Source organism: Manacus vitellinus, unplaced genomic scaffold (assembly GCF_001715985.3).
Source record: "Manacus vitellinus isolate BGI_N305 unplaced genomic scaffold, ASM171598v3 scaffold_3_pilon, whole genome shotgun sequence".
Lineage (NCBI taxonomy): Eukaryota > Metazoa > Chordata > Aves > Passeriformes > Pipridae > Manacus > Manacus vitellinus.
Genome location: NW_021940535.1, coordinates 38,424,273 through 38,442,644, shown reverse-complemented (window position 1 = coordinate 38,442,644; position 18,372 = coordinate 38,424,273). Strand labels below are relative to the sequence as shown.

At 41.2% G+C, this 18,372-nt stretch overlaps 1 protein-coding gene across 17 annotated transcripts in view; it reads right to left on the bottom strand.

Annotated features, from left to right (window-relative positions):
- KIAA1217 (KIAA1217 ortholog) overlaps window positions 1–18,372 on the bottom strand; it is a 335,939-nt gene that overhangs the window by 27,214 nt on the left and 290,353 nt on the right. For 13 of the 17 annotated variants that reach the window (XR_001920999.3, XM_018075554.1, XM_018075544.1 and 10 more), the window contains 3 exons: window positions 12,985–13,089; window positions 12,514–12,566; window positions 5,137–5,297 (listed from right to left, as the gene is read on the bottom strand). Coding sequence is in view for 16 of the 17 variants with exons in the window: in XM_018075554.1 (XP_017931043.1) it covers window positions 5,137–5,297; window positions 12,514–12,566; window positions 12,985–13,089 (319 nt within the window). In the remaining variant the exon portion in view is untranslated. The remainder of the gene's footprint in view (window positions 1–5,136; window positions 5,298–12,513; window positions 12,567–12,984; window positions 13,090–18,372) is intronic. The other 4 variants (XM_018075549.1, XM_018075557.3, XM_018075547.1 and 1 more) reach the window with 1 other exon arrangement.

Below are 18,372 nucleotides of genomic sequence, written 5' to 3'. Positions count from 1 at the left end.
TCTGGATTATTTTAAAGACAATTTTAAAGTGAATGTGTGTGTTTTTCCCCATTATGGGATTAATGTTTGGATTTGATAAATTAAAACCTCATACTGCAAGGCCAGCAAAACTCTCTGAGACACGCACCTCTTTCATCATGTTATATTTTCAAGTAGGAAAACCTAAATGAATGAATAAATGAGTGAATGAGCATGTAACACTTCAGTCATACAGTTTATTCACAGCTCTTTAAAAAGTGGGGAAATTTGACACAGGGAAGTGATTTAGGATATGAGAAACAACCGATCCGAAGTCAGTGAGAAGGTCAGTAACAAAGTTAGACTTAAGTCTCAGGTGTCTAGAATTTAAGTCCTCAATGTTCCTCTGCTGGTAACAGTGACTTCCAGTAAGAGTGAAACTGAGTATGTGTGAGCGTGTGAGGTTGTGAAATGGGCAAGCACATATTTTTTCCTATTATGGGGGCATGTAGGGGATCTATATTTATTGTGGTGATGCCTACAGCTAAGGTGCTTGTCATCTTCATTTATAAAAACCTTGAACAGTACCAGGAAGTTTCAGTCATAAATGTTCATCCACTTCTCATAACAAGATTAGGGAATAAAAAAGTAACACAGTAATATTTCAAAGAAGCTTGTATGTTGAGGACTCCCAAACCTCAATGTTTGGAGTGAGGCCCTGAAGTCTGGGAAATTACTCATCTTGGTATGAAAGACTGTTTTGCCATTTCTACAAAAATCCACGCAACACTTGGCTAGTTACAGAAAACCCGGGTTTGCTCATGCTTGGGAAAATGGGACAGATAACAAGAAAGGAGAAAAACATACGGGTACAGAGAGGCAAAAGAACCAGGGAAGAGGAGCAATTGTGGCCGAGTCTCCAGCCATAGGACAGCATGAGGCAGACAGAGCAAGCAGAAGCAGATGGGAAGAGCTGTGGCTCAGAAGGCAGTCTCTGGCCATTACAGCACATCTATCTCCATGTTCTGGAACTGAACTTGATTCTTACCTTTCTTCTTCCAGCAGGTATCAGACCTGAGATGCCCTGGCTAACTGCATACCCCATTTGTCCCTCTGACCACCTCTGCCATTTACTTCGCCATCTCAAGTGGAAGAAATTTATGGATTTGCGAGAGTTATTCTGGTTCCACAGAGTAGAACTTTTTGTACTTTAGGCTTGCTCAAGAGCAAGCCAAATAAACAATCTTAGACATTCATACTTGAAAAGAAACTTTGTTAAAACTGTACTCAAGTTCCAAGGGCAAGTGCCCAAAAGTAAGGAAATGCAATGCAGGCTTTCCTGTCACCATCAAATGGCAATTTCTTGCTAATTAGAGTTAACTTGACTTACAACTGCAAGCAGCAATCAAACAGAAAGAAATTTAACATGCTTTTCTAGTATTCTACCATCCTCTCCTACATTCATTACCCTTGGCTCTCACTCCCAGCCTCACTAATCTCTCCAGTACCTACCTTGTCCCTCTTCTTCAGCTACTGCTCCAGCCATTATTTGTCACTGCCCTCACACAAGTACTCCAGCACTGCCTCAGGCACCTCTGCCCTCACACAAGTACTCCAGCACTGCATCTGGTAAGATTATTCTTACTTCAAGAATAATCTGATAACCAGTTCGGTTCACTTTGAACCAATTATTATTATCTATGAGACAGGTAACTGGAAAACAAAGGATGAGTTCATGGCCCTGCTCCTCATTAGGAGACAAGCGTGACTTGTCCAGTGGAAGCCTCCCAAGCCCTTCTGGGAGAGGCTTCTGGGCCATTCACCTCCCCATGCACTACAGTGCACAGCCACAAATAGGACCTGACTACCTGCAGCTCAGGACCTCTGCAGAACCTAAGTACCTAGTTCCTGAAGTTTGTTACCATACACTGATTAAACTCCAGTTCTGTAATGCAGCTTAAAATATATTTGAATTTCTATTTCAAAGTTACACTTGTGAGACTGAGTATCATATACCACCTTATATGGTCATATACCACATATACAGACAATGTTGTTATTACTTTTTCTGTCCTTTCTTCAGCACTCACTTCCCTGCAAACAGTGCACTGAGTAAAGGAAAAGCATGCATGCATACACAGTCCTAATGCTGAACCTTAATCATATCTGTGCTCCCTTAAAATGTTTTCAACTAAAGAAAATAAGGAGTAGACAAAAAAAATCCAGTGTATGTAGCGGCTCATATATAACCTAATGATATATACCATGTACATGTACTTTGAGGCTTGGTTTAAACCTACTACTAAGAGTTCTCATTGTCTGTGATTGCAGAATGAACAACCCCACTAAAATCATCATGGGCTCCAAATCTTACCAACAACACATTTATCCAGGACACAGGCTGGGTTACAGCCTACCTCTGGCAATGAGGAAAACTCCACAGAAGCATGGAACTAGTCTTTCTTGAATGTCTCTGAGAATCAGAGTGCTTAAGGAAGAAGCAAGGGGAGTAGCAAGGAGAGTATCTAACTTCTAGCAAGAGCCATCAGGCAAATGTCTTTATGTCAAGAATCTCTGTTTAATATCCAACCACAGACTGTCTTAACTTTCTGTTTGCATCTGGTAACATATATTTAACTGGTGTGTGAATCAATACATCTGGATCAACTGCTACTGGATATGGTTTAAAAAGAAGATTTTGCTGGCACAGACAAAGGCTACAGGAATCAATGGGTCTTTTCCATCATGTGTTTCTCTGATCCTATAAAGAAAATTAATAGGAAGTTATGGTGATAACATCAATTGAATATAGAACAATAGACAGTATTAAATATAGTTTTGTGTCCTGTTCCTGTTTCTTAGTTATCCTGCCAACTTTTGTGCCTGTGCAATCGTCTTTTTCTTTTTTTTTTTGGTGTTTCTTCTAGTGTGTCACTGTATGAAAAATTCACACAAATGGGAACGAACTGACTGCCAACCCAGGAGAAACAGTGAAAGTGAAAAATATGAAGTACTGTCAAACATATAATGCAAACTATCTAGGTAAACGGAAAAATATTTTTTCTCTTTTACTTATAATAATTTTTGAAAAAACATAGCATGAAATTTTTCATTAGAAATGTGATATTTCAACACTATCTGTTTTACTTGCTGCCCTATCAACTGTGAGCTCTTTTTCAACATCATTCAGGAAAGCCATGACGAAAACTCACTCTCATGAGTATAATTTATGTGTAACATGCCAAAACTTCCCTTGAGCTACACATTCTTCCATGTGACTATCACAAATTTCTCAACTTCCTGCTAGTTCAATGCACCAAGTTTCTATAATTTCTGAATTAAGGGAAGCAAGCCAGAGTTAATGAGCACACTCAGGATATGTCTTTTTTCCCTTCTCAAGACTTCCTTGGCAGCACTGATTTGTGCAGATGGTATGAGTTTCTTCACTCCTGTGTGCCACACTGCTATAGCTGATCAAAAGCAAGGCTTCTGCCCCGGGCAGGGCCATGGGGACAAAGCGCAGCTGGGGAAATGCCACCTCCTTGGTGAGCAGGCCCTGTGAGAACGATGTGCTCACTGCCTCCAGCACAGCACTGCAGGCTCCAGCCCACTTTACAAGGCCACATGGTAAGCACAGCTGGTGGCCAGACCACAGGCATTTGCCAAGAGCTGCATTTGGCACATGGGGCTGCAGAAGGACAGAGGGGCTGCAGCGGTTTGTGGCACAAATGTGGAAGAATATGCACATACACATAATGTGTCAGAGCAGAGATCCTTGGCACTAATTCAAGACCAGTGTCTTCAAATTAGATGGGGAACATGGTGGCTGGCACCTAGGCAGCACTACTGAGAATAGTTTTTGCAAGATACATTTGCTATAGGAACATACTCATCCTAAACTGAAAGTTTAAATGCATGGGAGCTTATGACAGGCAGAAGTCACCTGGTCGACACAACTCTTTGCTCCAAACACCTTCTGTCATCTCTTCATTCTCAGCAAACTGAGCACAGGACCTTGTCACAGCATCTTTAGTCAGCCACATTTTCTTATCCTGATGCTTACCTCACCCTTTTGCTCTCTTGCTCTATGACTGGTTCATAATTCAATCTCCTTTAGATAAGGAGGTGAAAGCAAAACATCCTCTGAATTCTGATCTGTATTATCATTTTCTTCTGAATTAATCAGCAGATCAAACATGATTGACACAGTACCATTCAAAACCACCTTGGCTGTAAAAGCAGTAGCTGCAGCCCTACAATACCAAACATGTGATGTCACTTTCTGGGCAAGGAGGACTGGCAGAGTATTGAAGTCCACTTTGTCTTACAAGAAAGTGCTTTGGCTCCTTTTCCATGTTCTGGGACACGACACAGTGCTCTTCAGTTTCCAATTAAGTGAAGAGCTGAAGACCTGTACAGTTGCATGTGCTTATTTTCACAGTGTCTGAGATGAACATCGTATATTTATATATGCAGCAGGACTGTACGTGCCAACATAGTATTTTTGTTAACTCTTCAATGCCCATATAGTTTCTTGCAGGTTTTGAGGTGTTGATGTGTATTAGGAAGGTACTGCTAAAATGTGAATGTAAGCAGGGCACAACAAACAGCAGCAACTTTTGAAATATCTTTTTCCCTTACTGTTCAAGTTGGCTATTCTTCTGGACTCTGTAAATACAGGACTCAAACTCTGGCTTAATGCATGTCTACTGATCCTCAGCTACATTTGGGTTTCCTGACATCAAAGTTGTTTATTCAGGAATTTTAAAACTGTCTCAACTGTAAACAGTATGAAGCAGGAACATGGCTCTTCCGACATGTTTATACAGCACATAGCATAGCAGGGTCCAAACTGTAATCACAGATTTGATATTACTGTAATATAAATAGTGCTTTAATGTCCAGAGTCATCAAACAAAGCTAGAAATTAATTTTTTTTTCTCAATATCCAAGCAGCAGTAGTTTAACTGAGCTAATACCCATACTTCTACTCAAGCTAGAACTTTTTGTGTCTTCATTACTTGGGTCTGCTCTTTGCTACAACTCTGCTACTGAGAATCACTTATACAAAAAGTAAAAGACAGAGAAAATGAGAGACAGGGAGGGAGGGAAGGAGAGAGGGAAAAGGCATTTGCTGACAACCCACCTTTTTTCCCAGCATTACCCAGATAAGCATACCTGTAGCTGCTTCATCTGATGCAGCTGCAGCCGCAGGTCTGACACGTTGCGTTTCATACCATGCAGGCTGACTTGCATTGATAGGGCTCCAGCAGGGTGATGGACGACAGCTGACTCCACAGTTGCCAGTGCATTCTTCCCCCCAGACATGTTAGAAACACCTGAAATAAGCAGCAGTACAGGCTGAGCTCGTGCAGAGAACATGCAAACATGATCCTTCCTCTGCCCACTGAATCCACACATATTTCACACAGATGGACAAGGAAATGACAGATGCCAATGCTCAGTATTAACAGGGGGCTGGCATCTCCTTATCCAATATATTTTGAGGGAAGTCTGTACAATATCAGAGTGTACGTGTGCTCGAACTTCAGTTGTATCAGAGCATTGCATTACCCCAAGACTGCTTTCTACCACATATAGTGGAGATGGGATAATAAAATACAACTGCAGATTACACAAAACAGCAGAAAATCAAATTCGTGCTGCAAGTCACTTCAGGATTAGCCTCCCAGGAGACATCTGAGACCGACTTGATGCAAATTTATAGGACTCTTGAACCGCATATTTGTTGCTTAATCATCACAGGAAAGAGATTCAGTCGAGCTGTCAAATGTGGAGAAAAGGCTTCTATAGAAAATGTTGCTTCACTGCTTAAAGGACAACTGCATTATTTCTAGCAGGTGTCTCCAACAGTGGCCATATAAAACCAGAGAATTAAAATGAAGGTGTGGCAGAAGCTCTCCAACCATGTTGCATTCATCCACTCCCTTTTAGTTTGTCAGAAAGGAGTACAGCATAACACAAGGAAGTGAGCTGAGCCACACTCTGAAAAAAACCATCAGTGTCCTCACAACACTTTCTCTGTTAAAGTATGCCTTTCCTCTAAACAGCATTAATATCAAGCTTGCTCTTTTCAGTCTCAAGTACTTGGGAAGAAACTTTGTATACAGATACCAGCATATTCCAATTCATCAGCTAATAGTCATGTAACAGCTTCCTCTCTCAATTTGCACTTACACACCCATATTCTTCAAATTTTTTTTCTAATGTGTCCCTCCCCACCACTCCCCTCCCAACTGCCAGCAGACAAAATAGCAGACTGTCAGTAGGACACTTCATTTTTTAAGTCCAGCACAAGAAGGACATTGAGGTACTGGAGCACATTCAGAGAAGGGCAATGAAGCTCGTAAAGGGTATGGAGCACAATTCTTATGAGAAGTGCCTGAGGGAGCTGGGGTTGTTCAGCCTGGAGAAAAGAAGGTTTAAGGTCCTTATCACTCTCTATAGCTACCTGAAAGGAGGTTGGGGTTGGTCTCTTCTCCCAGGTAACAAGTGATAGGACAAAAGGAAATGGCCTCAACTTGCACCAGGGGAGGTTCAAATTTAATATTAGAAAAACTCTCTTCACCAAAAGGGTTATCAAGCATTGGAAGAGGCTTCCCAGGGAAGTGGTTGAGTCACCATTCCTGAAGGTATTTAAAAGATGTGTAGATGTGGTGCTTAGGGACCTGGCTTAGTAGTGGACTTGGCAGTGTTAGGTTAATGGCTGGACTTGGTGATCTGAAAGGTCTTTTCTAACCTAAAGAATTCCACTATTCTACCTTATTATTAGGTCATTCCCTACCTCAATTTCTTCCTTCTCTATGAATAAAACAAAAAATTGAAGGAAACAGAAAACAGCTCATTAATGGATCTTCACAAGGATTTTGGTCGTCGTTTGTTCCCACAAGCATACATTCCATCAAGGTCAATAAAATCAAACAAAAACTAGTGTTGTGAGCTTTTCTTTGCCTGTTAAAGGCAAATTTTCAGTACACTAAAGTGCATGACACATCTTCTGACCGAAATGAGTATGAATACAAGAGTGGGAAGTTCTATCCCACGTTCTCATCCCTAGTAGTCTTTTCAACCATTAAAGTCTCCAAATGTGCCCGAGTGAGTACAGCTCAGCACAACACACTGTTATCCCTTGGCCAACAGCTGTGGATACCTCAAACACAGCCTTTGCAAAATTCATCTGAGGGAAGCATTCTTAAAGGATGGAAATTACACCAGACTATATTTATTTAAAAATAGGCTAAAAGTTTTTTAAGAATCATGTTTCTGGCTTTACCTACATTTGCAACTCCTGCCAGTGAAAGCACAGGCTCCTCTGGCTGGATCTGTGCTACCTGTGGTGTGCTATGCCATCGGCTTCTGGAGACAGGCTCAGACAAAAAGCTGTTCTAGCCTGGTGCAGGATGTTGTAAGGCTATACCTTCTCTAATGGTCCAGCTAAATCTGCTTAGTGCTTCAACAACAGCACTTTTCACTACACTGCTGAGCAAGCTGCTGCACATTTTTGCTATACTCCAGTATGATTCAATGCTCTCTTGACTTTCAAAGAGCTGCTTAACAGAAAGCAACACTCAAGAAATAAACAGTCCTTGTTCACTGCCATTATATACCCACTCCATGCTTCAGTCTAATATATGCTAATACTTATCTGTCTACATGTACACTGCAGTTTTTCCTACAGTCAAGCATCTATTTCTCTCCCACGTGCACTATTTTTTCTTTTTTGTTTCTTAAAGAAAATTGTATTTAGTTCATAAACTTTACAGACAGAAACCACCAGAGAGTCTGAAAAATGTGGATAAGCCTCCAAGAGTTCTGATCCCTAGCCACAAATCTGGACTATTTTTGAAAGCACATCTACCTTTCTGCTGTTCTTTGCCTCAAGCAAAAGCTCCAAAACCTCAGCCCCCGACCCTGTGATGATGCAGCCAAGGCATGAATCAGTCCCCGCCAGTCTTTCCCCCCATGCTGGAACCCAGTCAATTCACATATTTTCTCAGGAAGGGGTTGCCTGCTTTCCTTTTAGGGTAGATGGACTGTAATCTGCTTCTGTAAGCAATAAATGTCTCTGACTCTCTACAAAGCAGCTCTCCTCCTCCGCAGCTGCCTCAGCCACCTCTTCTCACCACTGGGTACTCTCAGCTGCCACAGTGCCCCTGCTGCAGAGTGTGCTCAGAGCCTGTCAAACATGAGGTGGAATGCCCGGGGGTGTGAAACACAAGGAGACACCGAGTGAGCAGTAACGATCAGCAGCTGATTTCTCAGACATACATATTTTCATCACAACTGAATAAAAGTGCAGTTGAATGAGGGGCTGCTTTATCTAGGGACTGTAGCTCACTTTTGGAAATAATCCCAGGCTGTAGCTTTGCGATTAGATGTGTGGCCAGACAGATCAACGGGAAAGGAACAGCATTAGCTGTGCGGTTTTTAAATAAACCCTTGCTGGAGCTAGGTAAAGGGACCTGAATGCAAACCCCCTTCATAATTCCCCAGTACTCTGGACAAAAACAAATCTTAACCTTTTTTACAAAGGCTAATGAAGTAAGCTGCCATTTTCAGAGTACAAAGAGAACTGATGTGCAGGAAAGAGAAAGATTTGCTGTTTGTTCAGGAAGGTAAGGAACACAACTTCTACTCCCTGACACTTGACCTTTGCCATGGTTGCAAAGACACTCCTCTCCTTCCATTTTCCAGATTTATTTTTTTTTCTAAAATGCTAAGATTTTATTTTTAAGCAGGTTGGGAGAAAAGGCCATCAGAAGACACCCAGCAATGTTTCCTAACAAATTACTCATCTTCTTATTAAAGAGCCACAACATTTTCAAGCATCATTTAGGGAGATGTGAGTTACTAGATACTTAAACATCCTTAAAAGAACAAAATATAATATATATATGTGTGTGTGTGTGTATAAAATATATATATAACTGTGCGACTTCTCCTCATTGATTCAGAATGAATTCAGGATCATGTTTGACCTGCAAATGCTGACAGAGTTCAAAGATTAGCATGATCTATCTTTGAATCTGAGGAGAGCAAGCAGATATAGAAAATGTTTTAATTCACAGGCCATCACAACAGGAGTCAGTCATGCGAAAAAGGCACATAGACATACACAGATGACAAGACAGTTCACAAAGAGTGAGGAATCAAATGTGAGCCCTATGTTTGTAATTCTTCTCCCTGCTGCCATCTTTCTCTTGGTTTGTATTGTGGTGTTAGTACAGAAAGTCACACTCCCTGATACCTTTTCGGGAAATACTAAAATGTCTTCCTGCCTCTTCCAACAAGGTAGCAACTAGCAAAAAACTACTGCTTTTTTCAGTAATCCATGACACCACTGATCTCAATTCAGTCAATGAATCCAGGATTTAGTCCATCAATCAATCTCCACTTGATGAACAAAAATATGACAGAAAAGAGAGTATGTGAGCATTTCTCAGGGTATTTGTTAGCAATCTCAGGGAGACTCTTCCTAGTATGGTTTGGTTTTAGAATCACATGTTGTTCCTAAGTGAAGAGTTCCTTGATGGCATTTGCGTTTCATAAACTGAAGATCTTTATAAGGATTCAGTCATGGGATTTCTCCTAACATTAGCAGAAGAGACATAACCAGGCTGTGGAGGGTTGCTGTTCCTTGAACCCTACCCCACCATGAAAGAACCGAGCCTAAAGCAGTAAAACTTAAGAAATGCAGACAAGCATTGTCATTACAGTCTCATTTTCCCCAGCGAAAAAGCTTTTTTTTTTTTTTCAAGGGTTCTTAATATTTGAGGCTGGTACAGACTGGCGAAGCAAAAGCATGTTAAATACAACAATTTGGTTTATATTACGTACCAAACAGAGTATTCACAATCTTGCTATATACAGTTATCTAGAGTTTAGATAATTTGGTTTCTTTCCCATCTCAAGGGAATGGGTTCGCTATTTTTTGCATGAAAGTCTCCTATCACTGGAACACATACTACAAGATACAACGTTGGTTCAACACTGATAAGCCAATATTATCTTGCACAGATGTTTTATTGTTTAGGATGGGAAGCAATTCATGTTTTTGCTTAGCAGTGCTCTAGAAAGGACTGCTCAATCAACATTTTATACCACTTTTTCTTCCAAACAGACTTTGAAATTGCTAGAATTGGTATCTCAGTGCACAGCTGTCAAGTGGAATTGTAAAGTAAGAGAGTCAACTGCTAAATGACTATACTTAATAAAGATAGGGTTGAATTGAAGAACAAAACAGCGGTCAGCAGAAGTGTTTCTAGATGCTGCTGGCACATTTAAACCCAAGCATATTTACAAAAAGGAGAAACATTCTGCAGCATATTCTGGTAGATATCCTAATTTTCAAGTAAGGAGGGACTGCACTGACTTATTAGGCTGTGTTATGCGCAATTTCAAAAGCAGGTGCAAAGGCAAAATATTCCATTATACAAGACTATTCTATCATACACCAGTTTTCAATAACAGCTGTTATGGGTTACAATACTGTAGTGTATTGGGGTCATCACACCTTGTTTCCCTTACCTCCTACAATTTAATTTTGTGGCTGAGCCATGCTGGAAGGACAGGACTCAGGGATGCAGTTACTGTATAGCTACTTTATAGCACTGATAGGGATCCCTGCTGACTGCTGGCTGCATGGATGGTTCCACTGCCCTATCCCCATCTCCGAAGTGATGAGAAAGGCACAATCTGAATGCTGGAATCCTTACTCACATGCTGGATATGGGTACAGCCATATGACAAAGTCAATGTTTCTGTCAGTAAATGACAAATGCTGATCTGGTCTTTTGACAGTAAATTACACTGCCCACCCTCCACCTTCCTCCCATGCTTAGATATGCAGGTGTTAGATGTAATTTTGCCATTTCAGGGACATGTGTTCAGTCATATGATAAGATATGAGTGAGGAGTATTTGGGAATGCCAGTGGCAGGAAATGGCTGCTGGTCAGAGGAACCAAGCTATTCTGGTGGGCTGGGCAGGACTTTCAGAGGGATACCCACCTTTGCTTTATATAAAGTGGTTTTCCCAATGATTATTATTCCATTTCTCATTTCATTGAGAGCACATTCATATGTGCACACACAAATGACTGAATAATTTAGGTTTAAAGGGACCTCTGGAGATATCTGGTCCAAACTCCCACTCAAAGCTTAGATCAGAGACTCCAACTCAACACCCCTGCAAAGTACTTGTCTGGATTAGTACCAACACAGGGAAAGCAGAAAGGCTGAACAGCCATGCACTACAAAGAGGAACATGAGGCAATGTGTGTGCAGGTTGTGATGGTTTCATAGGTGCTTTACATGAAACAAGGCCTGCGCAAGTGGGAAATACCATAACTTCTCAGTCTATAATGACACTGCAATAGGGGAAAGTCTAGGAGCATTTTGCAGCTGTTTTGAAAAACTACAGACTTTTCAGTAAATTGTCTGAAAGTGAGAAATTACATCTTATTTCTTCAAAGCCTTAAGTATTGTTCTCCCTATCCAGAGGCCAGTAGGAAGGGAAGAGTTGGAACCAGACCAGAGAGTGGCTTGGGAGCAAAGCTTCGGTACCAGGATTTTAGCACTTTCTTTCTTGCATGTGCTTGATAGTTTCCAGGTCTAGTTTGATTTCTGTCGGTTAGGAGGACATAATGCAATTCCAGATAAACAGGAATCCCGAACGTGAACTAACAGCTCCAACAGAAAGGCTAGTTAGGAGCATAATAGGTTACTAATAAATGTGTGTGGTTTACTACCTGCCAGAGCACAGACCTCCCTGTGGGAACAGCACTACCAGGAAGTAGAAAACTGCCTTTATTTGCATTCAGTGAATGACAAAGGGCGAAGAGGAGGCATATAAACACACCAACACCCCGCAGACCTCTCCAGCAACAGCCCATAGACAAAGAGCTTCAATCACATGGAGGTATTCTTTCACAACAGCCTTAACTCCATCTTTTAAACACTTAACAGCTCTCCAAGTGGGAAGCTAAAATAAGACCAGCTTTTACTGGCTTCACAATCGTTAACTCAGAACAGTTTAGGTGAACTCTAATAATTAGTAACAGATCAATATGGCTTAATTAGGAAAAGTGATGTCTTGCTGACTACTAAATTTCCTGGTGCCATTACATCTGTAACATCCTACTGACAGAAGGACCCTAAAGAAAAGTTCAGGTGACCAGAAAAAGAATGAAATATTTAGTCTCCTACCACAGTCTGGATTCATCTGAGGTTAATGACAGATATATATACTGTAGATGGGATGAGTCACTGGAAAATTCACCATATGCAGAGGCTCTGCATCTTATTTAAACCATTCAGCACAGGTGTAAAACTCATTCCAAATACCATCTCAACCTGTCAGAAATTCCTCTCTTAAAGATGTGATCAACTCCCATATCCTGAACTTAAACTTCAGTTTTGACAGTACAGCTACAGGAAATTAAATAAATTTGACATTTCCATAAGCTGTGATGGTTGTAATGTTAGAGCTATTCATATACCTGAATAATTTGTAAAATAAAAGTGAATTATCTTACCTGCAGTGTCAACGCTGCTCTTGCTGGACACAATTTTCAACATCATCTTCTCACTAAAGTAATAAAAAGATGAATAATAATTTTAGCTTACTAACATTGAAACTATACTGAAGTTTATATTCAGCAAATTAAATGGCCTTGTCTAGCATACATATTTTTAATTTATATCACCAGTCAGTTGTTTGTTTTTTTTTAAATCACCTCTTTATACAAGTTAAGCAAGGAATGGAGTACAAGCAGTAGAAAGCATAGAGATGTAGCTACATTAATTCTTTTTAACACAAAGAAGAGTAATGCAGTTAATCTCCATCTATAATTTGTCATATTCTTCCTCTCTGCCTAGCATTCTCATGGAGATGATAAAGATATTTAAAAATGATTGAGCAATCAGGGTTTTTTTTTACCATTACATTCAAATATTATTTTTGTTGATTGATTACTAAAATCATTACAGATGAATTCTGTTTTTACCTAGAAGCATCTTTGCTATTACTTGTATTTGGCCCTTTAAAAAGCGCAGACTGAACAAGACCAGTTAAACTGGCAATCTGTTTCTCCATGGCTTGTATCCTCTCTCTGTAAGACAAGAGAACCGTTTGTTAAAGCCAGATATATTCGCTTTCAGACTTGTTTTTCTAGGTGAATGATTACCACAAGATTGGAAAGACACTACAGAGTTTGTGCAAAGGCCCATGGGTACCAGTTTGCATACACCTTATTGCAGCCACTTACCGTATCTTGGCTTGGACAGCTTTTGCATGGTAACAGACAATAAAAAAGACATCTGCTTAGTTAAAATGAACAAAACAAACCACCACCAGGACAATAAACTTGTAATGATCTCACAAGGCAGGCACCTAAAACAATCTAATGCCTCTTGGAACTAGTGAAAAACTTCTTTTTCAGCACTACATGTATTTTCTCTTTTACCTACACTGATCCAATAATTTTGCCAGTACATAAGGTTTCAGGATTAAAGACTTTACACTTCTTGATACTATTTTTACTTTCCCCAAACCCAGGATTTTTGTCTGTGAAGCACTTAATCTGCCCAAGCTGACTACTTTCCAGCCCAAATCCTTTGCACCTGACATCACAACTGTCTGCCCTGGAAAGGACAGAAATGTGACAGAGAGGCACGGGACACCAAATGCAGAATGTACAGCAATAATATAATAAAACAGATTTGTTTTCATGCACATATCCTGAGAAATTCCTGAAAAGCAAAAGAAAAGAGACAAAGAGGAACTACAATAGGTATGTTCAGTCTTTTCTACAGGGACCAAAGATTACTAAACAACAGCAACCATGACATTTTTTGGATTGGAAGGCTAACATTTCTGTGTTTATCTGTTTGCACACAAATGCATATATTAGTCAGGTACCAGGGGATTTCCTCAGTGGGCTCCAAAACGGCCTTTTGCTCACACAGCTGCCTACTTACATGTGCCAGTATGTCAATGACACACCACAACACAGACACACATCAGTATGGGACTTTCTGAAAAGGTATCCCTATGTACCAGCAGTTAAAGTGTCTGGGGAGACACACAAAAGCAAATGCTAACAGTGGGCTGTGATTTTGGAAGGTGACTTGGAACAAAATTTGTCAAAAAGCAAGTGACTAAGCAGCAGTGACTGATGAAAGAAGATGGGACAGACACACTCAGATACAGACTCAGCCTGCTGTAGGGCCCATCCATTGACACTGCGGCATCCTGGACATGTGGGAGCATCAAAAGTCTAGTCACCCTCAGCTTCAGTTGCTGTTTGGTGGCCAAAGCAACAATGCCAATCAATAAGGGTCATACGAACTCAAATGCAGGTACCAATATCAGGCAAAGCAAGCTGACACAACACAAAGTGAGTAGCCAGCCTTCATTGCAGCTAGATGGATTAACCAGGCTAATTATTCCATTCACATTCAGAGAATGAATGAGGTTTGCTGGGATAGCATGCAGATACCATAGCCAGGAGAGACTCTGAGACACCCAGAAGTTGAGAAAACACGACAGCAAAACAAGTAATGAGATGCTAACAGACAAAAGCAGGGAAGAAAGTGGTCAGTCAGTCCCCAGCCAACAGACGTGTTCTTATTGCGATTTAATACAGTGTGTGCATCTTACTTTTCTGTCTGCATGCTGAAAGGTATTTTGAATGGTGATGAAAAGACTAGTGAATCTGACCTAATTAATTTCAAACCAAGAAATACGTTACAGATTTTCCACTATTACAAGTTTTAAAATAAGAAACTGGTTCAGGCTACAGTAACTTTTGGAATGAAAACAAGTACTAAAACCCAGGGATAAATATATTCTAACAAACTTTTATACAGTATTTTTGACACTTAATAATGAAAACTTTTTTTTCCCTGATAATCATCACAAAACCTTCCTATAACTAAACTCAACTGGAAGTCTATCTGTTTTACCAATTCATAAATATGATGTTTTTTCCATCCCACATTCAATAATCTGGAAACAATTTTCTGCTTCAAAAGAGATTATGGCTACACAAAGCTGATCTTGTCCTTTGCCATGAAATCTAGGAAAATATGTTGTTAAGAGGGAGCGGGATGTTCCAGAGATAGGAGATGATGAAAAACGAATGAAATACTGGAATCAATTGCAAAAAGCACATTATTTTTCATATGGTAAAAGCATTAAGAATGTGAAGAATCTATATGTGCTCTGGAGTTACTCCGTTAGAAACAAGGCAGGATTTTTCCTGTAATCATTTTACTGTAATACCCAGACTTCTTCTGGCCATCAGCACCAAACATTTCAAAAACAGGTGTCTGAAAAGAGGCACCTTTTAGGCATTAAATAAAACAATTTGATTTTCGGCAGCAAGGTGGTCTGAGTGGTGGGAGGCAGCATGCTCCAGCACGGGCAGGGAGGGATGCAGATAGCCTGGTGGTTGGGGCCGTGACCTTGGCTGACATGGCTGGGAGGGCTGGTGGCCTAGTCCTGTTGCCTGCCACACGGCCCCAAAGGAGCCGGGACAGAGTCTGCAGCCAACCCCTTCCCCTCTGGCTTCCCTGTGAAGGGCTGGAGCAGCCTCAGCTCCGGGAGGGAGAAAATGAATGCCTCCTCAGCCTGTGTCAGGCCAGGGTCTACCAGGGATGCCAGCACCACCATGACAACTGTACATTTTTGGTTCTTAACACTGTATTTTCTACCTCTCGCAGTACTCCCTGTTGTGGAGAGGAAAGGTGGGGGAACAGCCTGCCCCGGCAGCCCTCCCTGCACGGGGCAGGCTGGGGTCCCATGGATGGGGCAGGCCAGGGTTCCCACAGTAAGGGACAGGCTGTCACGCTGGTGACATCGGGCAGACCAAGGCTCCCAGGGCACAGGACAGGTCGGCACTCCAGTGGCACGGGGTAGGCCAGGGTCCCTGTGGGCAGGTCAGGTTAGGATGTGGAGTATTATGAGACAGGGTCAGGCAGAACAAAACGCAGCGGCCTCTTTGCTGGTGGTGGTAGCACAAGAAGACCCAACCCCATCCCTGCTCCCAGATTAATTTCCCAGATAAAGCTACAATTCTCCACCACCCAGGAAGTGCAGGGAGGGTCCTTTCTACAGCAGTTGGGGAAGAAATGCCTATTTTATCAGCCTCTGCACAGAAAGGCATTGTTTCACATTGTTTTCCTGTGAATGCTGGGAGAGTCAGAGGTGGCAGCATGGCGAGGGAGGAAAGGAAGGGGCCAAGGTCAGAAGTGACGCCCAGCCCAGCAAGTCTCTCCCTCAGACGGCTTTGGCTTTTCACAGACCTCGGCCAGAAAGGCAGGCACAGGCCACTCGCCAGCACTGTTCTACCCAGCAGCCACCTCCAGGCCATGGTTTGTCCAGGCACTGGGCACCACCTTAGCACCCTGCTCCCCAAATTCAGCAAAGCAAAGCAAGCCCTTGCTTCTCTGGGGACTGTGCATTGATACATTAGATTTCATCACCAGATTTCTTCCTTACAGCTTCACTGAGGTTTCATGTAATTCCCTCTACTGCAATTAACTGGAAGTAATGCCAAGAAGGGTACAGCATATTGCTGAATTGATTTCCACTTGTCACAGCAATGCTACTTAAGTATGACTTGCATGTTACTTCCCTTTCCTGGGGACATCTTTCATATTCACATCACTGAGAAGATACTTCATACAGACACAGAATAAAACTGGGCTATGTAACTGTTCATTCATGTTCCTAGGCTGTACAGAGCATCATCCATACCAGATGTACTCAAATACCAAATCTGCACCATGAACTAATTTGCACACCTTCCTGGAGAAAAATTTGCAATGACTTCATATTTTATAATTAAACCCCAAGTGAAGTCAGTATAGCAATCAAAAGAGGATCAGAGACACGGAAATACACACTGCTTTCTATATTACCCTATGAGGGAAACATTTCATTATCATTTTTTTTATCTCACTGAGAAAAGAGAGGAAATAGGAATAGGTTGTCTTTCTCAATGGCTTCCCTAGAACTGAAGGTGTCTCAGTCAGACTTTATTCCAAAGTCCCCCAAAAGAGCTGGAAAGGTGGGAACCAAAGACCAGTAGAACTCTTCTGCATTCTTCTCTCTTCTCACGGAAAGATACACACAGATGAGTATTTCACTCTCCTAAGAAGAAGATTAAATTCAATCTTTCTACTAGTTTGGAGCTAAAGAGAAAAAAGGAAGCTCTGAAGCACTGCCAGCTGTGATACTACGTGACCTCTTATCGAAGAGTCTGCATCTCATCTTCCTACAAAGAGTTCCTCTAACAGAAGGAAGCCAAAATCCACTTTATCTTTCCTCCATCCTGCAGCAGTCATTTGCATTAATCTTTTTCTGCCTGGTTATTCAACACCTTTCACAAAGGAAGATGCAATTTTGGCCCCGTGGAAAGTGTCTGAGAGTATATCTGCAAAGCTCCCCTTACACAATTCTCAGTGCATTGCTGATGGAGTCTCTCACTGTTCCTGCCTTTTCATGGCTCTGTATGGCCATTTTTACTAATGCATAGAGAGTCCATCCATACTTCAACATATCAAACAACAAAGTACTTCAGTGGTGGAAAGAGTATTTGATAATCTACAGCTGGCCACTGAACTTTAGTATTGAACTGCAAGCCATGAGCCATGAATGTGATCATTTTTTGCTCAGTCCAACCATCATCTTTTCTCACTAATCACTAATGAGAACAAGAACAGGACAAAAGTTGTGTTCAGGCAGAAGAGAACCACAGTACACTCCTGAGAAAAAATGTTCTTTTATCTTGCTATTCTAAGGATTGTGTTTTAGTGAGCAGCAGCATTAATTACATACATATTCATCACTTCAAATAACCTAAAATTTTGCAACATGTTATAAATGCAAAGACTGAAAGTTAAACAGTACTTAATTGAATGCACTTTTGGATAAACAGCTTCTTTTCCAATTTATCAACATTGAAATATCTGTTTTGCCTGTAGTAACCTCCAAAGGTAATGGAGTCATTTTCTTCAACAAAACCAGGACACAGTCAATGAGAGGTCTTATCTGTTATAAGTACACAACATATTCTGATAAATTACCCAGATATGCCAGTTCAGCCCCGGACTGGAAAAATTGAAGGAGAATTAACAAGGAAAGAGAGATTCAGTTTTACTTCTGACATTGTCACTATCCATTTCAATCTTTTCTCTGACTTATATGTAAATTTGCACTGTCCTGAGGTTGTGGCAGTGCTACTTCAAGATAATTTTCACAAAGGCATGGCACAAGAGATGTTTTCTTTGCTCACAGCACACTCCACTAGAGACTAAAGGAAGAACAGTGCTGATTTGATGGGTTTGGTGCCTGCAGGGTCCTCAACCCACTCCTGAATGAATCAGGA